The 17,203-nt window shown below is 39.6% G+C and overlaps 2 protein-coding genes across 7 annotated transcripts in view; one reads left to right on the top strand and one right to left on the bottom strand.

Moving 5' to 3' along the window:
* The window catches only part of LOC122559656 (MANSC domain-containing protein 4-like), a 12,211-nt gene extending 5,881 nt beyond the window's left edge, over positions 1 to 6,330 (bottom strand). Inside the window, exons 1-5 of one of the 3 annotated variants that reach the window (XM_043709492.1) lie at positions 6,259 to 6,330; positions 6,011 to 6,185; positions 4,915 to 5,049; positions 4,327 to 4,444; positions 3,176 to 4,225 (exon numbers count right to left, since the gene is read on the bottom strand). In XM_043709492.1, coding sequence (XP_043565427.1) covers positions 4,183 to 4,225; positions 4,327 to 4,444; positions 4,915 to 5,049; positions 6,011 to 6,185; positions 6,259 to 6,330 — 543 coding nt within the window. In that variant the 3' untranslated portion in view covers positions 3,176 to 4,182. Of the gene's footprint in view, positions 1 to 3,175; positions 4,445 to 4,914; positions 5,050 to 6,010; positions 6,186 to 6,258 lie in introns of those variants that run through there. The other 2 variants (XM_043709494.1, XM_043709491.1) reach the window with 2 other exon arrangements.
* The window catches only part of klhl42 (kelch-like family, member 42), a 30,140-nt gene continuing 19,080 nt past the window's right edge, over positions 6,144 to 17,203 (top strand). Inside the window, exons 1-3 of one of the 4 annotated variants that reach the window (XM_043709489.1) lie at positions 6,144 to 6,219; positions 9,249 to 9,336; positions 14,930 to 16,029. In XM_043709489.1, the coding sequence (XP_043565424.1) occupies positions 15,269 to 16,029 (761 nt within the window). In that variant the 5' untranslated portion in view covers positions 6,144 to 6,219; positions 9,249 to 9,336; positions 14,930 to 15,268. Of the gene's footprint in view, positions 6,220 to 6,352; positions 6,441 to 9,248; positions 9,337 to 12,420; positions 16,030 to 17,203 lie in introns of those variants that run through there. The other 3 variants (XM_043709488.1, XM_043709490.1, XM_043709487.1) reach the window with 3 other exon arrangements.

Below are 17,203 nucleotides of genomic sequence, written 5' to 3' on the forward strand. Positions count from 1 at the left end.
ACCTGCACATTTTTTTTGGACTGTGGGAGGAAACCGGAGCACCCGGAGGAAACCCACGCAGACACGGGGAGAATGTGCAAACTCCACACAGTCAGTCGCCTGAGGCGGGAATTGAACCTGGGTCTCAGGCGCTGTGAGGCAGCAGTGCTAACCACTGTGCAACCGTGCCGCCCACTAATCATAACAAATACAGAAACATGGCTCAGGGATGGACCGGACTGGCAGCTTAATGTTCCAAGATACAAATGCTACAGGAAGGACAGAAAGGGAAGCAAGAGAGGAGGGGGAGCGGCTTTTTTTATAAGGGATAGCATTACAGCTGTACCAAGGGAGGATATTCCTGGAAATACATCCAGGGAAGTTATTTGGGTAGAACTGAGAAATAAGAAAGGGATTATCACCTCATTGGGATTGTATTATAGACCTCTAAATAGTCAGAGGGAAATTGAGAAACAAATTTGTAAGGAGATCTCAGTTACCTGTAAGAATAATATGGTGGTTATGGTAGGGGATTTTAACTTTCCAAACATAGACTGGGACTGCCATAGTGTTAAGGATTTAGATGGAGAGGAATTTGTTCAGTGTGTAAAAGAACATTTTCTGATTCAGTATGTAGATGTACCTAGTACAGAAGGTGCAAACTTGACCTTCTCTTGGTGATTGAGGTGTCAGTGGGTGAGCACTTTGGGGCCAGCAACCTTAATTCTATTAGTTTTAAAATAATGATGGAAAAAGACAGACCAGATCTAAAAGTTGAAGTTCTAAATTGGAGAAAGGCTAATTTTGACGGTATTAGGCAAGAACTTTCAAAAGCTGATTGGGGGCAGATGTTCGCAGATAAAGGGACGGTTGGAAAATGGGAAGCCTTCAGAAATGAGATAACAAGAGTCCAGAGACAGTATATTCCTGTTAGGGTGAAAGGTAAGGCTGGTAGGTATAGGGAATGCTGGATGACTAAAGAAATTAAAGGTTTAGTTTAGAAACAGAAGGAAGCATATTCAGATATAGACAGGATAGATCAACTGAATCCTTAGAAGAGTATAAGGCAGTAGGAGTATACTTTAGAGAGAACTCAAGAGGGCAAAAAGGGGACATGAGATAGCTTTGGCAAGTAGAGTTAAGGAGATTCCAAAGGGTTTTTACAAATACATTAAGGACAAAAGGGTAACTAGGGAGAGAATAGGGCCCCTCAAAGATCAGCAAAGATCAGATGGCCTTTGAATAGAGCCACAGGAGATGGGGGAGATACTAAACAAGTATTTTGCATCAGTATTTACTGTGGAAAAGGACATGGAAGATATAGAATGTAGGGAAATAGATGGTGACATCTTGAAAAATGTCCAGATTACAGAGGAAGTGCTGGATTTCATGAACCGCATAAAAGTGGATAAATCCTCAGGCCCTGATCAGGTGTGCCCTCGAACTCTGTGGGAGACATCTTGAAAAATGTCCAGATTACAGAGGAGGAAGTGCTGGATTTCATGAACCGCATAAAAGTGGATAAATCCTCAGGCCCTGATCAGGTGTGCCCTCGAACTCTGTGGGAAGCTAGGGAAGTAATTGCTGGGCCTCTTACTGAAATGTTTGTATCATCGATAGTCACAGGTGAGGTGCCAGAAGACTGGAGGGTGGCTATTATGGTGCCACTATTTAAGAAAGGTGGGTAAGAACAAGCCAGGGAACTATGGACCAGTGAGCCTGACATCGGTGGTGGGCTAGTTGTTTGGAGGGCATATACATGTATTTGGAAAGGTAACGACTGATTAGGGATAGTCAACATGGCTTTGTGCATGGGAAATCATGTCTCAGAAACATGACTAAGTTTTCTGAGGAAGTAACAAAGAGGATTGATGAGGGAAGAGTGGTAGATGTGATCGATATGGACTTCAGTAAGGCGTTTGACATGTTTCCCCATGGGAGACTGATTAGCAAGGTTAGAGCTCATGGAATACAGGGAGAACTAGCCATTTGGATACAGAACTGGCTCAAAGGTAGAAGACAGAGGGTGGTGGTGGAGGGTTGTTTTTCAGATTGGTGACTTCTGACTAGTGGAGTGCCACAGTAATTGGTGCTGATTCCACTACTTTTAGTCATTTATATAAATGATTTGGATGTGAGCTTAAGAGGTCAGTTAGTAAGTTTGCAGATGACATCAAAATTGGAGGTGTAGTGGACTGCGAAATTTACCTTAGATTATAATCGGATCTTGATTAGATGAGCTAATGTGCTGAGGAGTGGCAGATGGAGTTTAATTTAGATTAGTGCGAGGTGCTGCATTTTGGGAAAGCAAACCTTAACAGGACTTATACACTTAATGGTAATGTCCTAGGGAGTGTTGCTGAACAAAGAGACCTTGGAGTGCAGGTTCATAGCTCTTTGAAAGTGGAGTCACAGGTAGATAGGATAGTGAAGAAGGCGTTTGATATGCTTTCCTTTATTGGTCAGAGTATTGATTCTGGGAGTTGGGAGGTCATATTGCGGCTGTACAGGACATTGGTTAGGCCACTTTTGGAATATTGTGTGCAATTCAGGATTCCCTCCTATCGGAAAGATGTTGTGAAACTTGAAAGGGTTCAGAAAAGATTTACAAGGATGTTGCCAGGGTTGGAGGATTTGAGCTATAGGAAGAGGTTGAATAGGCTGGGGCTGTTTTCCCTGGAGTGTCAGAGGCTGTGGGGTGACCTTGTAGAGGTTTATAAAATCATGAGGGGCACGGATAGGATAAATAAACAAAGTCCCTTCCCTGGAGAGTCCAGAACTAGAGGGCATAGGTTTAGGGTGAGAGGGGAAAAACAGAAAAGAGACCTAAGGGGCAACTTTTTCATGCAAAGGATGGTACATGTATAAAATGAGCTGCCAGAGGAAGTGGTGGAGGCTAGTAGGATTGCAACATTTGAAAGATATCTGGATGGGTATGTGAATTGGAAGGGATTGGAGGGATATGGGCCAGGTGCTGGCAGTTGGGAGTAGATTGGGTTGGGATATCTGGTTGGCATGGACAGTTTGGACCGACAGGGTCTGTTTCTGTGCTGTACATCTCTATGACTCTGTGTACATTAAACCACGCATAAGCAACGTATACACGAACACGGACAGACATTTGTAACATTTTCTACAAAACTCTTACGTTACGTAGAGCATATCAGGAATACAAAAAAAAACTTCTGGCATTCAATTACAAAGAAAAAGTGAGCAATTTTATTTTCTGAAAAACTGTAATCACAACCTTCATTAAAACCACTCGGCAAAAGAGAAAAATAGACAAATGAGATTTGTTTAAAAAGCAAAGGTTGGCGCAGTATTAATGTTTCGCCGCTAGTGGCCACTGGTACTTTTAGTAAAGACTATGACCGTCTTCGCAACCAAGGGCAGAAAGCTGTCCAACAATGTATTCCTTTTAACTTGTTCCTTAAAGCTGTGATTAGATTCTGGCTACCCGATGTGAGATTCATTGTGGATTCAACTTCACAGTATGAGATATAACTGTTTGTACGGATTAATGAAGAAACTACAAGCTAATATTTCTCAGTACCAACCGTTTAAAACCCTAGATTTATTATAAAAAGAAATCGAGCAGCCGGTGTAGTTCAAATAGAAGAAAGTATTTGCATGATGAGTATAATGTTCATACGGAAGGGTATCAATTCTCAGTTTAAGTGGTTGAAACGGGTTCCCTCTTTCAGTTTTAGGACAAATTAATGATCATGCTATAAAGTGATCTATTATAATTATTAATTCAAGCCATTTCGTATAAGCTGACTCTAGCCGTGTGTTCATTGTACATGTGTTTTCTATCCCGCGTCACCTGGCTGAAGAGTTTCATAGTGACCCCTGTTTTTCCGGCACCGTGCTGCTATCCATAGGAGAGTACAAAAACAGGTTAATGTGATTACTGAGATCATCGACAAGGGAGTCAACAAAATCTTTGGGCCCAGCTGCAATCGTGAAGGAGTCGTGGTGTTAGCAATGGTCTGGTTCTTGTCAGAGGTCCCTTTCGTGGTGTTCCCCTGGTTCAGAGGGAGGATGTTGGAAGTCGGTGTAACGTCGGCAAATCCTTCGGTGTAGTAGTCGGCAGCTGGGAAGTGAGAGAGCCGGGCCATGCTTTGCCTCGTGATGCTAACGGCCACGTCGCCTTCAATTAAGGCTGGAGCCTCCGACGGCGCAGGCGAGTAGGTTCGGCTGCTATTTGCACCATTGGTAATATTTGCAGAATCGTTGCTGGACACTAGGTTGAAAATGGAAGGAAGAGGTGTCTGTGGTGGAAGTGACACAGACTTGTACCAGTTGTAAGTGGGAAGAGTGGCTTGTGAGAGAAGGGAAACGTACCTGTTGTAGTGGCGTTGTTTGTCCAAACCCAGATATTCTGAATTATTAAATCTTGACGTGTTGGTTGGCTCTCTGCTTTTACTCCGATTTCCAAAAATGAGTAAATCTGGATCCTCTCCTGCGGACGAATTAGGTAAAAAGTTGAGGCCACGAAATTGAAACAAAACATCAAAATTTAACTACCAGTTTAAAACTGACAGTGAAAAATATACCATCCGTTTTCTACTGTTAAAATCTTACCAATGCTTCACTCGCTGAAGTAGGAATTTGAATTTATCCAGCATCACTTACATTCTAGAACCTCTTCAAAGCACATTGCTGAGTGAATTACTCTGAAATAAAGCCGCACTTATGTTGATAGTTTACACCGCCATATCCCACGAACAGCAGTGAGATCAACTGATAGCAAATCTATTTCGGGATATGTTTGTTGAAGTATGAATGATGGCGATTTGCAGCTAGATTACGCTGAAATAACTGCTTCATTACTGGTTTTCAGGTCAAAATTAAACACTTGCAATAACAAAAATAATTGCATGAATATCATTAATTCATTCGCTTTTGAATGTCATGACGTGGTGTGTTTACCTTTTCTCACATTAAAGAGTATAAAATCAATCTTCCTTCTCATTATGCAGCTCTCCTGACTTGGGCAGTTGAGGTGAAAACAGTTGGAACGGCTCTGATCTTGAATAAATTTGAAAACGGCTACATTACAAGTATCTGTAACAATAAATGGAAAGCAAAGACGAATTAGCTCGAAAAGTTATTCAAATATGGTGTCTCAGAGTTGGGGGGGGGGGGGGGGAGGGGCGAAGAGGGAGGGTCCCATACAAGGTCTCATACCCATTGATTAGACATATACAGGGAGACTCGAAGCATTCTTTTGCCGAGCAGAAGACTACATTATCTGAATTGGAGAATGCAGAACGAGCGGTGCATATCTGCAGAGGAGGAATACAAAGTACATACGAGCTTTAGGACCATGTTGTGCAGAAGCAATAAGCAGCACAGTTATTGTTACTAGTTGAATGAAAGAATGTAGAGTGGCATCTAGCGTGCAGCAGGAAGGTCGTAGCAACACCTGGGTTGGGCTGGACTGCAGGAACACAACCATCATTGTATTGAATGGGAACAAGGTTCAGTTTCATGAAATTTAAGCTTCAGTCAAAATGTCAGTTTTATCGATCAACAATGCTCTTAATTCTTTTAGTCAAATCTGTTTTTCAATGCAAATTCCAGCCTCGTTTTATATTAGCTTTAGGAATCCTTAAAGGTGGAATCGAAACGGTTTGCTTAAAAAAAATCAAACCTCCTGCAATTAAAATGTTACAGCTGGGGCGTTGTTTTGATTGAGCGGCGAAAGCTCGTTAGGGAGGCCAATATTAATCGTCGTTGTGATCAGTGTTTTTTTATGTCAGTGGGTTAGTCATTTGAGACCTTAATAATAACCGGCTTATCTCGAAAATGATTCGATTTTTTTCTGTATCCCCAGTTCAGTCATTTGCCTCCAATGCACGTTGAGTGATTACAGGCGACAAGTAACAATTGTGTTATTCATAGTGAATATAGTTAAATTGAATTTGGGTGATTAATTAATCGTGAAAAATGATCCTGGTGTAATTTACTGCAAATTCCGACCGCCTGCCGTTCTGAGGGCAGATTGGAGACTGTGAAAACTCACCATTCTGTCTTAGACAGCAAGTCCTGATGCACTGCCAAGCTGTCTTCGCATTGTAATCATTGACCAAATGGGCGCCTCTGCTCCTGGACAGAGGCACGTCTATAAGTACCCCAGGAAGACGATGCATCCAGCAGTTTCTATAAAATACTGTAGGCGAACACCGAGAAGCTGATTTCTGGAAAATAGGAAAGAACATCAGCAAGGACAAGGTGAGAATCATAGTTTCAGATCTGGTGGGGGCGACCGACCTTCAATGTCCGCGCTCTTGCAACAAGATGCTTATTAAGGCGAGGTATTGCTCCGGTGCCAGTATCGACCATGTCCACTTTGGCATTGCTTCAAGATTTTTAATGACAATAGGGAAGGTGGAAGTGGCTGCGTCCTGACATTTTGGATAGGAGTTTTTTATTTATAACCCCATTATCGGCAGGTGAGTTTCTGATCGTTCAAACAATTTTCTGTCCCTGTCTAGAATTCATACAAAGTCGAGTTAATGGAAAGTAAATTGGAGAATTTTGTAAGAGTTTGACATCGTACAGGGCTTAATTGTATTTTAACAGTCATAACTAAGGTGATAATGAATCTAAATGTTACAAGTGTGTGTAAATGTTTTTGTAAGAACAAGTACACTCGCGCCGTAGATCAAACAGGGAAAGAAATGGTCATTCGGATTTTCACGAATGACAGCCGAATCTCTCTGTCAGCCTCCCGATCCTTTATACTGGCGTCCGTCAGGGTTACTAAGTTTCAACATGAACCTTGCTGAAGTAACTCTTGACACCTTCCGTGGACCAGCGACTAGAAATCCTCTTGTTATTTCAGGTGTGAGCTTGTAGTGGACATTTTCCTCCATTAGGTTGTATTATTTACTGACATGAAATATAAAATTCGAAAATTAAATTTTGTATAACAGAGCAAGCATATTGTTTTAAGTCAGATAAATTTTAGTGAGTTTTTTTTTAAATCAGAGACATGCCAAACACAGAATATTTAATTACTCCCCACGAGGATAATCACAAGGAAATATTTCCCCCACTCCCTAAACCATGAATACACCCACAGTACTGTGAGATCTCATTGTTGGGAGAAAGAAAGTCGACCGAGAATAGCGTAACATTCATCATCAAGGAAAACAATTCGTCCACACTTGGCAAAGTTGAAAGAAAACATTGTTCTCAAGGACAAGCTTAAGTTTTCCATGATGTAGTTTAATTCTAAATAGAGACATCAGCACATTTTTGACACCGAATGTGCATTTCAGTTGTTGCAAAGGGTAACATTTCACCAGCTCAACCTTCTCATCTTCGTAATCGAGGTTTCTTGTGACAATTCCGTATTGTACTATATAAACAGAAGTTCCTTGTTTTACAAACAGTGCTGCTTTTGAGATAGCTCATTTAACTCATAAATTGAGGCAGTGATAGGATTTCTGTGTGGCCAAGAAGAATGCCAGGACCACATATAAAGCAAGGCAAAGTGAATTGGTAATTCTGTTTGTTATTGCAAGGGGATGTGTCTTTTTAAAGTGAAGGCCCGATCACTAATTGAGTTACACAAATATGGGTTGGCAATAAAGCACCCTCTTACATTGACTTGATTTAGAGCTGCATAACTAAATAATCTTGCTTTTATCCCTTTGTATAAACTTTATTTACCAGGTAATCTACAGCAACTAAGTTCAGTGTATGATATAAATTATGATTAGTTTACTATCTTGTAAATGGGGAAGCACATTATAATTAAACCTCAGACCTCAAAAGTAAACCATCTTCCTTCTCCCGATTCAGCCACATCTATTGAATATTTCCAGCATTTTCTATTTGTATCTCAGAACACGACTGAATTATGTGGTATATGAACTCAGTTGTTTGAGTTGAATTCAGATACTGTCACAGTATCTGAATGAATGTATTGTGTCTTACTTAATTCAGAAAAGACAATTGAAAAGTTTATGCAGAGAACTCAACATTATTTCTGTCATTTTATGGTGTTTAATCATCTTCAGATAAGAGATGTCCTAGGGAAAGATCACTATCCACATGTAGGACCCCTGTCAATAACAAATGCTGCCAGGTTATTTAATGCTAGTTGTATATTAACTCTAATCTTGGCACAGTATGTTTTATTGCCATTGTGTCTGCTCAGGTATCCCCACTGGCAAACTTTGTTACTTTTCAAGTACAATCACAATTTTGTGCCAAATTGGGGATCTTTTCAATAAATTAATATCCACACTCAACTAGTCAATGATGCAAGCTAATTTCAAATAATAACAATCAGCAGAGACAGACAAGACTCTAATCCCATTATTCTGGGTGGAGGTCAAATGCAGATTCATGAATGAGAAGGATGTTTGCAAATGAGGCAGAGTGAAAAAGGCCAACGGGTTGTCCACGTTACAACTTGTGTGCATCAGCAACCTACTTTTCAAAGCACCAAAACCAAGAGCCATCAAAAACAAACAAAAGACTTGGGTTAATCCAGGAAGTATTTTAAAATACATTTCTTTCTGAACTTATCTCAAAAAGGCAATCAACCAATCTTCAGCACTTGACTTTAGTCTCAGGTATGTTCTATTATTTCAGAATTTGGGGGTATTGTTTTTTACTCATAAGATAACTTAAGATATTTTACATTTATTTGAAATCATACAACTTCCTTTTGAAGACCAGTACTGAATCCATTTTTAATGTATGGCAATCCATTCCATTATCAATGTCTCATTGACTCCCTACAGGATGGAAGTAGGCCATTTGGCTCAGTGAGTCCACACTGACTCTCTGAAGAGCATCCTACTCAGACCCAATCCCTACTGTTATCTCTGTAACCCTGCATTTCCCATGGCTAATCCATCAAGCCTGCACATCCTTGGACACTATGGGCAATTTAGCATGGCCAATCCACCTAACCTGTACATCTTTGTGCTGGGGCTGGTGTGCCTAGAGGAAACCTACACAGACATGGGGAGAATGTGCAAACTTCACACAGACAGTCACCTGAAGGCGGAATATAACCTGCGCCCCGGTGCTGTAAAACAGCTGTGCTAACCATTGTGCTACCATGCCACCTGTCTCTGTAAAATTACTTCTTAGCATTTAACCTTGTGTTTTCTTAATTTGCACAAATGCCACTTAGATTTTCTCTGCCTCCTTCAATTTCTTTTTTTTGTCATATTCATGAATCATATAACTGTCTCATGACCCATCATCACTAATCCTGGGTATGTTCTTTATTTCAGGACAGGCGTATGAGAGATGAGAGCACTATGGTGTAACATTGGGATGGAGTTGAGCCCATGAAATCTCATGGTATCAGGTCAAACACGGGTAATGAGATCCATGCTGGAACCTCCTGCTGACTACCACCTATTTATCCCACCCCCTCAGCTGATGTTGAATCAATACTCCATGCTGAACACATGCTAGATAAAGCACAAAGGGTGGTTAGGACACAATGATTTCTTGATGGAAGGTTTCAACATCAGTTACCAACAGCACTTTGGTAGAACCACTGCTGACTAAGCAGACCAAATCCTAAAAGGCATAGCTGCTAGACTGAGTTGAACTGAGGGGAATAACAGGAGGGAAAAATTTACTTGACTTTGTCCTTACCAATCTTCCTGTCACAGATGCATCCTTCTAAGACAGTGATGTTAAGACTGACCACTGCGCAGTATTTTGGAGAAAAAGTCCCATCTGACATTGAAGATACCATCCATCATATTGTAAAGCACTACCACTGTGCAAAATGGGTCAAACTTTGAATAGACTTAGCCACTCAAAATTGGGCAGCCCTGTGGCACTGTGGGCAATCATCAGCAGCAGAATAGCATTCAGTTACCAATATGTAACTGAATGGGATTAGATAGCTGAATGGTTGTTTTTTGATAGGTACAAACTTGATGGACCAAAGGGGCTTTTCCTGTGCTGCACCACTATGACTCTGACTCTAAGTTGCTCCTGACATCGAGATTGGCTTCATCAGATTCTGTCACAAATCTCAGACCCCTAAGCAATTTCCCAAATGGTGATATTTTATTCAGTACAAGCAGGACTTGGGACATGCTAATGTTTGGATAGCAGTTGTGTCCTGGGTGGAATCGTTGGCCCAGCACTAGTACATGTGTGATCCCGCCTCGGTCTGTCCTTCAGTGAGGGCGCATCAGCAGAAGATTCCCAAACCTTGGCCAAATGCCTCTAAACCTTAAGTTCATAGGGCGATTTTTCTTACATTCTTGTTAACCAACAAAGGTCGTGGATAATGATTTAACCAATCATTGCTCTGTTATTTGAGCTGCCCACTTACAAAATATTGTCTGATACTCATCCATTCACTTAGGCCCGTTAAGTATCTCATAATTCCTGAAGTCACTAGCTTTATCCATTCTCAGACCTGATCAGCATGTCAATATTTCAATGCTAGTACCTGGTCAAAGCAAAACAAAATTGGAATTCAGCTATTTTGAATGATTTCAAGATACTATTATTTTTCTATCTCTTCACTTGGATGTTTGAATCCTATCAAGGTGTAATCTTTTGGTTTCATATTTACATTCTGCTTTTACACTTCATTTAAATTTCTGCTCAAGTTTGTAATTTGTTATTTGATCCCTTTTAACTGTACTGGGTCTATTCAGGGTGAATAAAACATTAGGTAATTAAAGATCCAGAAAGCAACTTCACACTATATCACCTCTTAGCCTCTTTTAACTGGGGCATATCCCAATCAGGGTTAAAATACATTTCATAATAAAGTTCTCACATCTAATTTCTAATTATTCAGTCATGGTATTTAAATTAGCTCTCATTAATTAACAAGAAAATCTGAGATAGGAATTTCCTGGGGTTTTCACATTTTGTTAAAGTAACCTATTTACAACATGAAATTTGACTCTTAATCTCAATGGATGCCTACTTATTTAACACTTTATCAGATTTACTTTATCAGATGAACAATTGGAAATTAAACTATCTTGAAAGGAGATGAAGAGAATCATTAATGTTGTCATAGACCAGAAATGCATTTTCTCTTTGGGTGCTTCTTCAATTCCTTTTTGAAAGCCATGACTGAATCTGTCTCCACCATATTTGCACGTACTTTACAGACCTCACCATTTTGCTAAATAAATAATTTATTTCCTTAGGATCCCACTAGTTCTCTTATATCAATTCCTGCTGGTTCTCAACCTTTTTGCCATTGAGAACAGTTTCCCTCTACCGGTTGTGACAGCAGCCCTCATAATTTTGAACATCACTCATATTTTGTCCCAACCTCTCTTCTCTGAGAAGAGCATTCTCAGTTTTGGCAAAAAAGTTTAGCCTTATCCCCTAAAAGATTCTCTTAAATCTGACCTGGAATGCATTGCCAGACGGAATGGTGGCAGAAGAAGGAAACTGAATGTACATTTGTGAAAACATTCCCAGGCATGGGGCAAAGGGGGATCATGACTAACTTGATAAATCTTTCACATAGTTGACACAATCTTTCAAATAGTTGACACATGCCATAATGGACCGGATAGCTTCCTTCTGTGGTTGTGATCTATGAGGGTATTATCATCCAATTCTGAGCTCTTCAAAAAAGCCTTAATTAGATAGCCCAAACCTTCCAACACTGACAACATCCTTATAAATCTTTTCTGAACCCTTTCAAATTAACAGCATTCTTCCTAGGACACTAGAATTGAATGTAATATTCCAAAAAAATGGCCTAACCAATGTCCTGTACAGCTACAACATGACCTCCCAACTCCTATACTCAATGCATTGACCAATAAAGGCAAGTGTAACAAACGCCTTCTTCACCACCCTGTCTACCTGCAACTCCACTTTAAGGAACTATGAACCTGCACTCCAAGGTCTTTTTGTTCAGCAACACTCCTCAGGACCTTACCATTAAGTGTACAAGACCTGCCCTGATTTGCCTTACCAAAATGCAGCACCTCACATTTATCTACATGAAACTCCATCTGCAACTCCTTGGCTGTTTAGCCCATCTGATCAAAGTTCTGTTGTACTCTGAGGTAACCTTCTTTGCTGTCCACTACAGCACTAATTTTGGTGTCATCTACAAATTTACTAACCATATCTCCTACGTACACGTCCAAATCAATGATATAAATAACAAAAGCAGTGGACCCAGCACTGATTCCCGTGGCATACCACAGGTCACAGGCCTCCAGTCCGAAAAGCAACACCACACCACCACCCTCTCTCTCCTACCTTTAAGCCTATTTTGTATCCAACTGACTATGTTCTCCCTGTATCCCGTGTGATCGAACCTTGTTAACTAGTCTACCTTGCAGAACCTTGTTGAATACTCTTACTGAAGTCCATATAGACAAGTTCACCATTCTGCTTTCATCCTCTTTGTCACTTCTTAAAAAAAAAATTCAAGTTAGTGAGATATGGTTTCCCAAGCACAAAGCCATGTTGACTATCTCTAACCAGGCCTTGCCTTTCCAAATGTAAATTCTGTCCCTGAGAAACCCCTCCAATGACTTGCACCACTGATGTCAGGCTCACCAGTCTATAGTGCTCTGGCTTTTCCTTATTACCTTTCTTAAATAATGTATCATGTTACCTTGAATTTGTTCTTTGAACTTGAATACAGCACACCAAATGCAGCAAAATTTAAAAAAGCTATGAAATTACATGAAAGTTCATTTTAAGATGGTAGATGTTTCATGTACAATAACCAATTGAGGAGATCAGTCATGCCTATAACAAAAAAAAGTTAAATATTTTACCTTTCTAACAACGTAATTTCTTTTGATTTAATATCAGAAAGACTGAAGCTATGTCTTTGGCCTCAACCAGTAACAGAATACAATAGGAAATCAAATGGTGTCTTTTGATTTTCAAAAAGCTTTTATTGATGCACATGCAAGATTATTGCACAAGATAAGGGCTCACTGGGGAGAGCAAAATGGAATAGAATGAACTTAAATGACAGAAAACAAAGAATAGGAATAAGTAGATCATTTTGGTGTTGGCCATCTTTAACTAGTGGAGTGCCAGAAGGATCAGTGCAGGACCTCAATTATTGCTATATATAAAACAATGACTTGCATGAAAGGACCAAATCTAATGTATCAGAATTGCTAATGATACTGCACTATATGAGAAAGCAAGCTATGAGGCTGCCATATGAATGTGCAAAGGAATATGAATAGGTTAGGTGAATGGGCGGAAAGGTAAAAGATGGATTATAATGTATAGAAATGTGAGTTTATTCATTTTGGTAAGAAAAATACAATCGTTATTTTTTTTTAAATGTGAAAAAAACTTTTAAATGTTGATGTTCAAAGAGATTTGTTTTCTATGTCCAAGAAAAATAGAAAGTTTATGTGCAGTTGCAGGAACTAGCTGAGAAGTTAAACTCTATCATAAGGGCATTGCATATTTTGTTTAAGAAAATCTTGATTGAATTACACAGAGCTTTTTTGAGACTGCATTGCATATTGTTGGGAATAACTTTGGTCATTCCACACCTTTGGAGGAATATACTTGCTTGAGAAGGTTTGTAGCAATGGTTCACTGGTTTGTTATCTGACTGGGAGGACTGTCCTAGGAGGAGCTATTGAGTAGAGTGTGTCTACACTCTTGGGTATATAGAAGATTGAGGTGATATTATTCATATATGATTGTGGAGAGGACTTGACAAGGTAGATACATGTTAATAAGTTGCTTTACCTAGGTGGAAATTCCAGAACCATGAGGTAAAAAGAATTTCACTGCAAAGGATATTTAGAATTCTCTGAACCAGACAGCAGTAGATGTTCATTCATCAGATTGACAGGTCTTTGTACTCTAAGATAATCAAGTTATATAGGAATAAAACCAAAGTACTCTGAATACTAGAGATCTAAAAGGAAGTAGGAACTGGCAAAGAGGATTTGTAGTTGAGGGTCAGCTATGATCTTATTAAATGGAAGACACGTTCCTGTTCCATTTAATGTACAGAGATAAAAGGTAATTGAACTGAAACTTGACTGTTTCTCGCTCCGGCATTTCCTGTTTTTTATTTAGTAATTCCAATATCTGCAATATTTTGCTTTTGTATCCTTCCTGTGTTTTTAAGAACCTCTGTTGTCTGCAGACCTATATAAATATTCTTTTTATCAACTCCACCACTTAATATGTCCTTCCAGCTGACCTTTGATGTAGCAATGATGTGTCATATTTCAGCTGAGGCATGAAACGAGGGTCCTGTCTGCTTGTTGAAGTGGATGTAAAAGATTCTGTAGCCAAATATTATCCCTCAACGGTCAGCACCAAATAACAATTATTTGTGGAACCTTGCGCTCTATAATTTGCCTCATTACCATGATTACACGTCAAATCTTACCATTATTTATGAAAATGTCTTGAGAGGTGAAAGGCTCACTTACCTCCTTTATTACTAAGTATTGTGATTTATCTTTTTAAAAATGTTCTTCCTGACTCTGTTCTCTTAAACAATTGGACTATTGGACTAGCTTTATACTCTTTTAAAAACTTGGCATGTTTTCTTTGTGCACGGTGGCCAGTACTGAATGCAGTACTCAATGTAATCTGACCGACAAAAATTCTATCCTAATACTGCAAAATTATAATCTGATGCTCAGGATTCCTGTTGTCTCTAGGTACATGCTGAGTTTTTTTTTATTCAAATGAAGTTTAGATAACTAATTATTTATCTTTAAAACAGTTTGATTTTTATTTTGTAAGTTGGTCGACTGTTTAAAAATCCCATTGCATCATAATTTGTAAAACAATCCGAACAATAATATATTACTCTTTTTGGTTTTGAATACACCGTTGATAGACTTTCACAGATAATACATGTAACTCGTGCAGGAACAGTCAGAACGGGTTGACTGCCTTTTAAAGGTAAGATACGAGAGGAGCAGAATGTGTTGGTTGTTGCCTTTTACAGTCGGAGATTGGCTGATGGAAACGGAACAAGAAGTGACGATACAAAAAATGACAAGGAAACGAGATTAAAGAAACAAGCGAGCAGGCTCTGAAACTTCATTCGAATGTGCAAGGGAGCCGAGTAAGCATTTAGAGATTGATTGTAAGCACTGTGTGCAACAAGATCCTGCTGTTAAATTACACAGGACACAGCAATGTTAGTAAATCAACTGAAACGGATGCTTTGTCTGATGTAGGCCCACGTGCAGATTCGAATAAATATAAATAAAAGCTGAAACTGCCCGCCAAAAGAAAACAGTTGCACAGACGGGCATTCATTCAGTCCTCATCCGCTGATACGATGTCCTCTGAAGAAATCATAGCTATCATAATCGACGGTAAGACGTACAATGTCAGCAAGAGTAAGTTAATTGAGGAAAGCGATTATTTCAAAGCCCTCTATAACTCTGGAATGAAGGAATCCGAAGAGGGCTCGGTGCAGCTGCAGGGCTTGAGTGCTCATGGTCTGGAGTTAGTCATTGAATTCATCAATACTTCCAAAGTACATTTTGACAACGAGACCTTGGAAGATTTAGTGGAAACAGCGTCTTTTCTCCAGGTGTCTTCCATCTTGAAGCTGCTCCTCTCTGAGGTTAAGGTGGATAACTGCGTGGAGTTATATAAACTTTCTGAAATTTATGGAATCACTGATCTGAGAAATGCCTGTCTCAGGTTCATGGTATGTCACTACCACCCAATGCTGAGGAGGCAGGAATTTAGGCATCTGCCCAACACTTTGCGTCAACAAGTCAGGGAGATGCGCCTTAAAGGCACAGCTGTCTTGGTGGCAGTGGGGGATTTCTTTAGCACCTCCTTGGACCAGTCTCTTGATGAGGCCTGGTCAATGCTGAGATATGATGAGGTTGGACAGAGATGGCTACCCCTGGCGAACAGCCTCCCTCCGGACATGGTGAATGTGAGAGGCTACGGTTCTGTAGTCCTGAACAATTACCTTTTCATCATTGGCGGATATAGAATGACTAGTCAAGAGATCTCGGCTGCACATTGCTACAATCCTTGCAAAAATGAGTGGAATCAGATTGCACCAATGAATCAAAAAAGGTACAAAGTTGGTACTCATGTAGTTCACTGTCAGTGTGATGTCTGAAATACAAATCAAAATTGCTGGAAATACTCAGCAAGTCTGATAGTGTGCTGTCAGATGCCAGATCCACTGAGTTGTTTTTAGCAATTTCTGTTTGTGTTTCAGATTTGCAGCGTCTGCAGTTCTTTAGGTTTTTCTGTGATATCAGAGATGTTATATTTCACATGTATTTCTTCTGTAACTAACAATCTTTCTTTTTTGTACACACTGTTATATGTCTTAAAAATGTCAGTTCTACAAAATTTTGTAGGAAAGGTAACTTTCCTACAGAAGACATAAGAAACTGTATAAATGGTTGAAATAATCAGAATCACAACAACCCAGATCCTTTATCAATCAGTTCTTGATAATGTGGCAGAACTTTTACCAAGCATTTCCAATCTGTGAAAAGCTAATGAAGTGGGGAAACCCCTCTCTTACAAAGGTAAAAATAATCTTTTAGTGCTACACATTTCAAACAGGCCTTATTTGTAGTAACAAAAGTAGTAAATCAGAGCACTAACAATATCTTGATTAGGTGTCATTTGTAGTCTTGCTGTATCTGCACTTGGTAGAGGTGGGGAGACCTATGTACTGACCAGATAATTCATTGATTGAAAGGCTTACAGTGAGCGTTTGGTCCAGGCTCAATAGCCTACTCCTTCTCCAAATTCTTATGTTTTTAAGTAGCAGTTATTTCACTATTTGGGATATTTACTCAGTGTTAAAGGTCATTTTTCTTTCATGGGTACAACACACCGGCGTTTTAACTGAAACAAAGTTAATTGAAACAATATTTTTGAAGATCAGTAAATGGGTTGAAACAATTTTGTGATGACTGTTGTACTAGTGGTGGTTGATGGGTAATATTCATCCTGGAGTTCAGTTATTAGTGGGGTACCGCAAGGATCTGTTTTGGGTCCACTGTTGTTTGTCATTTTTATAAATGACCTGGATGAGGGCATAGAAGGATAGGTTAGTAAATTTGCGGATGACACTAAGATCAGTAGAGTTATGGATAGTGACAAAGGATGTTCGGGGTTACAGAGAGACATAGAAAAGCTGCAGAGCTGGGCTGAGAGGTGGCAAATGGAGTTTATTGCGAAAAAGTGTGAAGTGATTCACTTTGGAAGGAGTAACAGGCTTACAGAG

Source organism: Chiloscyllium plagiosum, chromosome 19 (genome assembly GCF_004010195.1).
Source record: "Chiloscyllium plagiosum isolate BGI_BamShark_2017 chromosome 19, ASM401019v2, whole genome shotgun sequence".
Lineage (NCBI taxonomy): Eukaryota > Metazoa > Chordata > Chondrichthyes > Orectolobiformes > Hemiscylliidae > Chiloscyllium > Chiloscyllium plagiosum.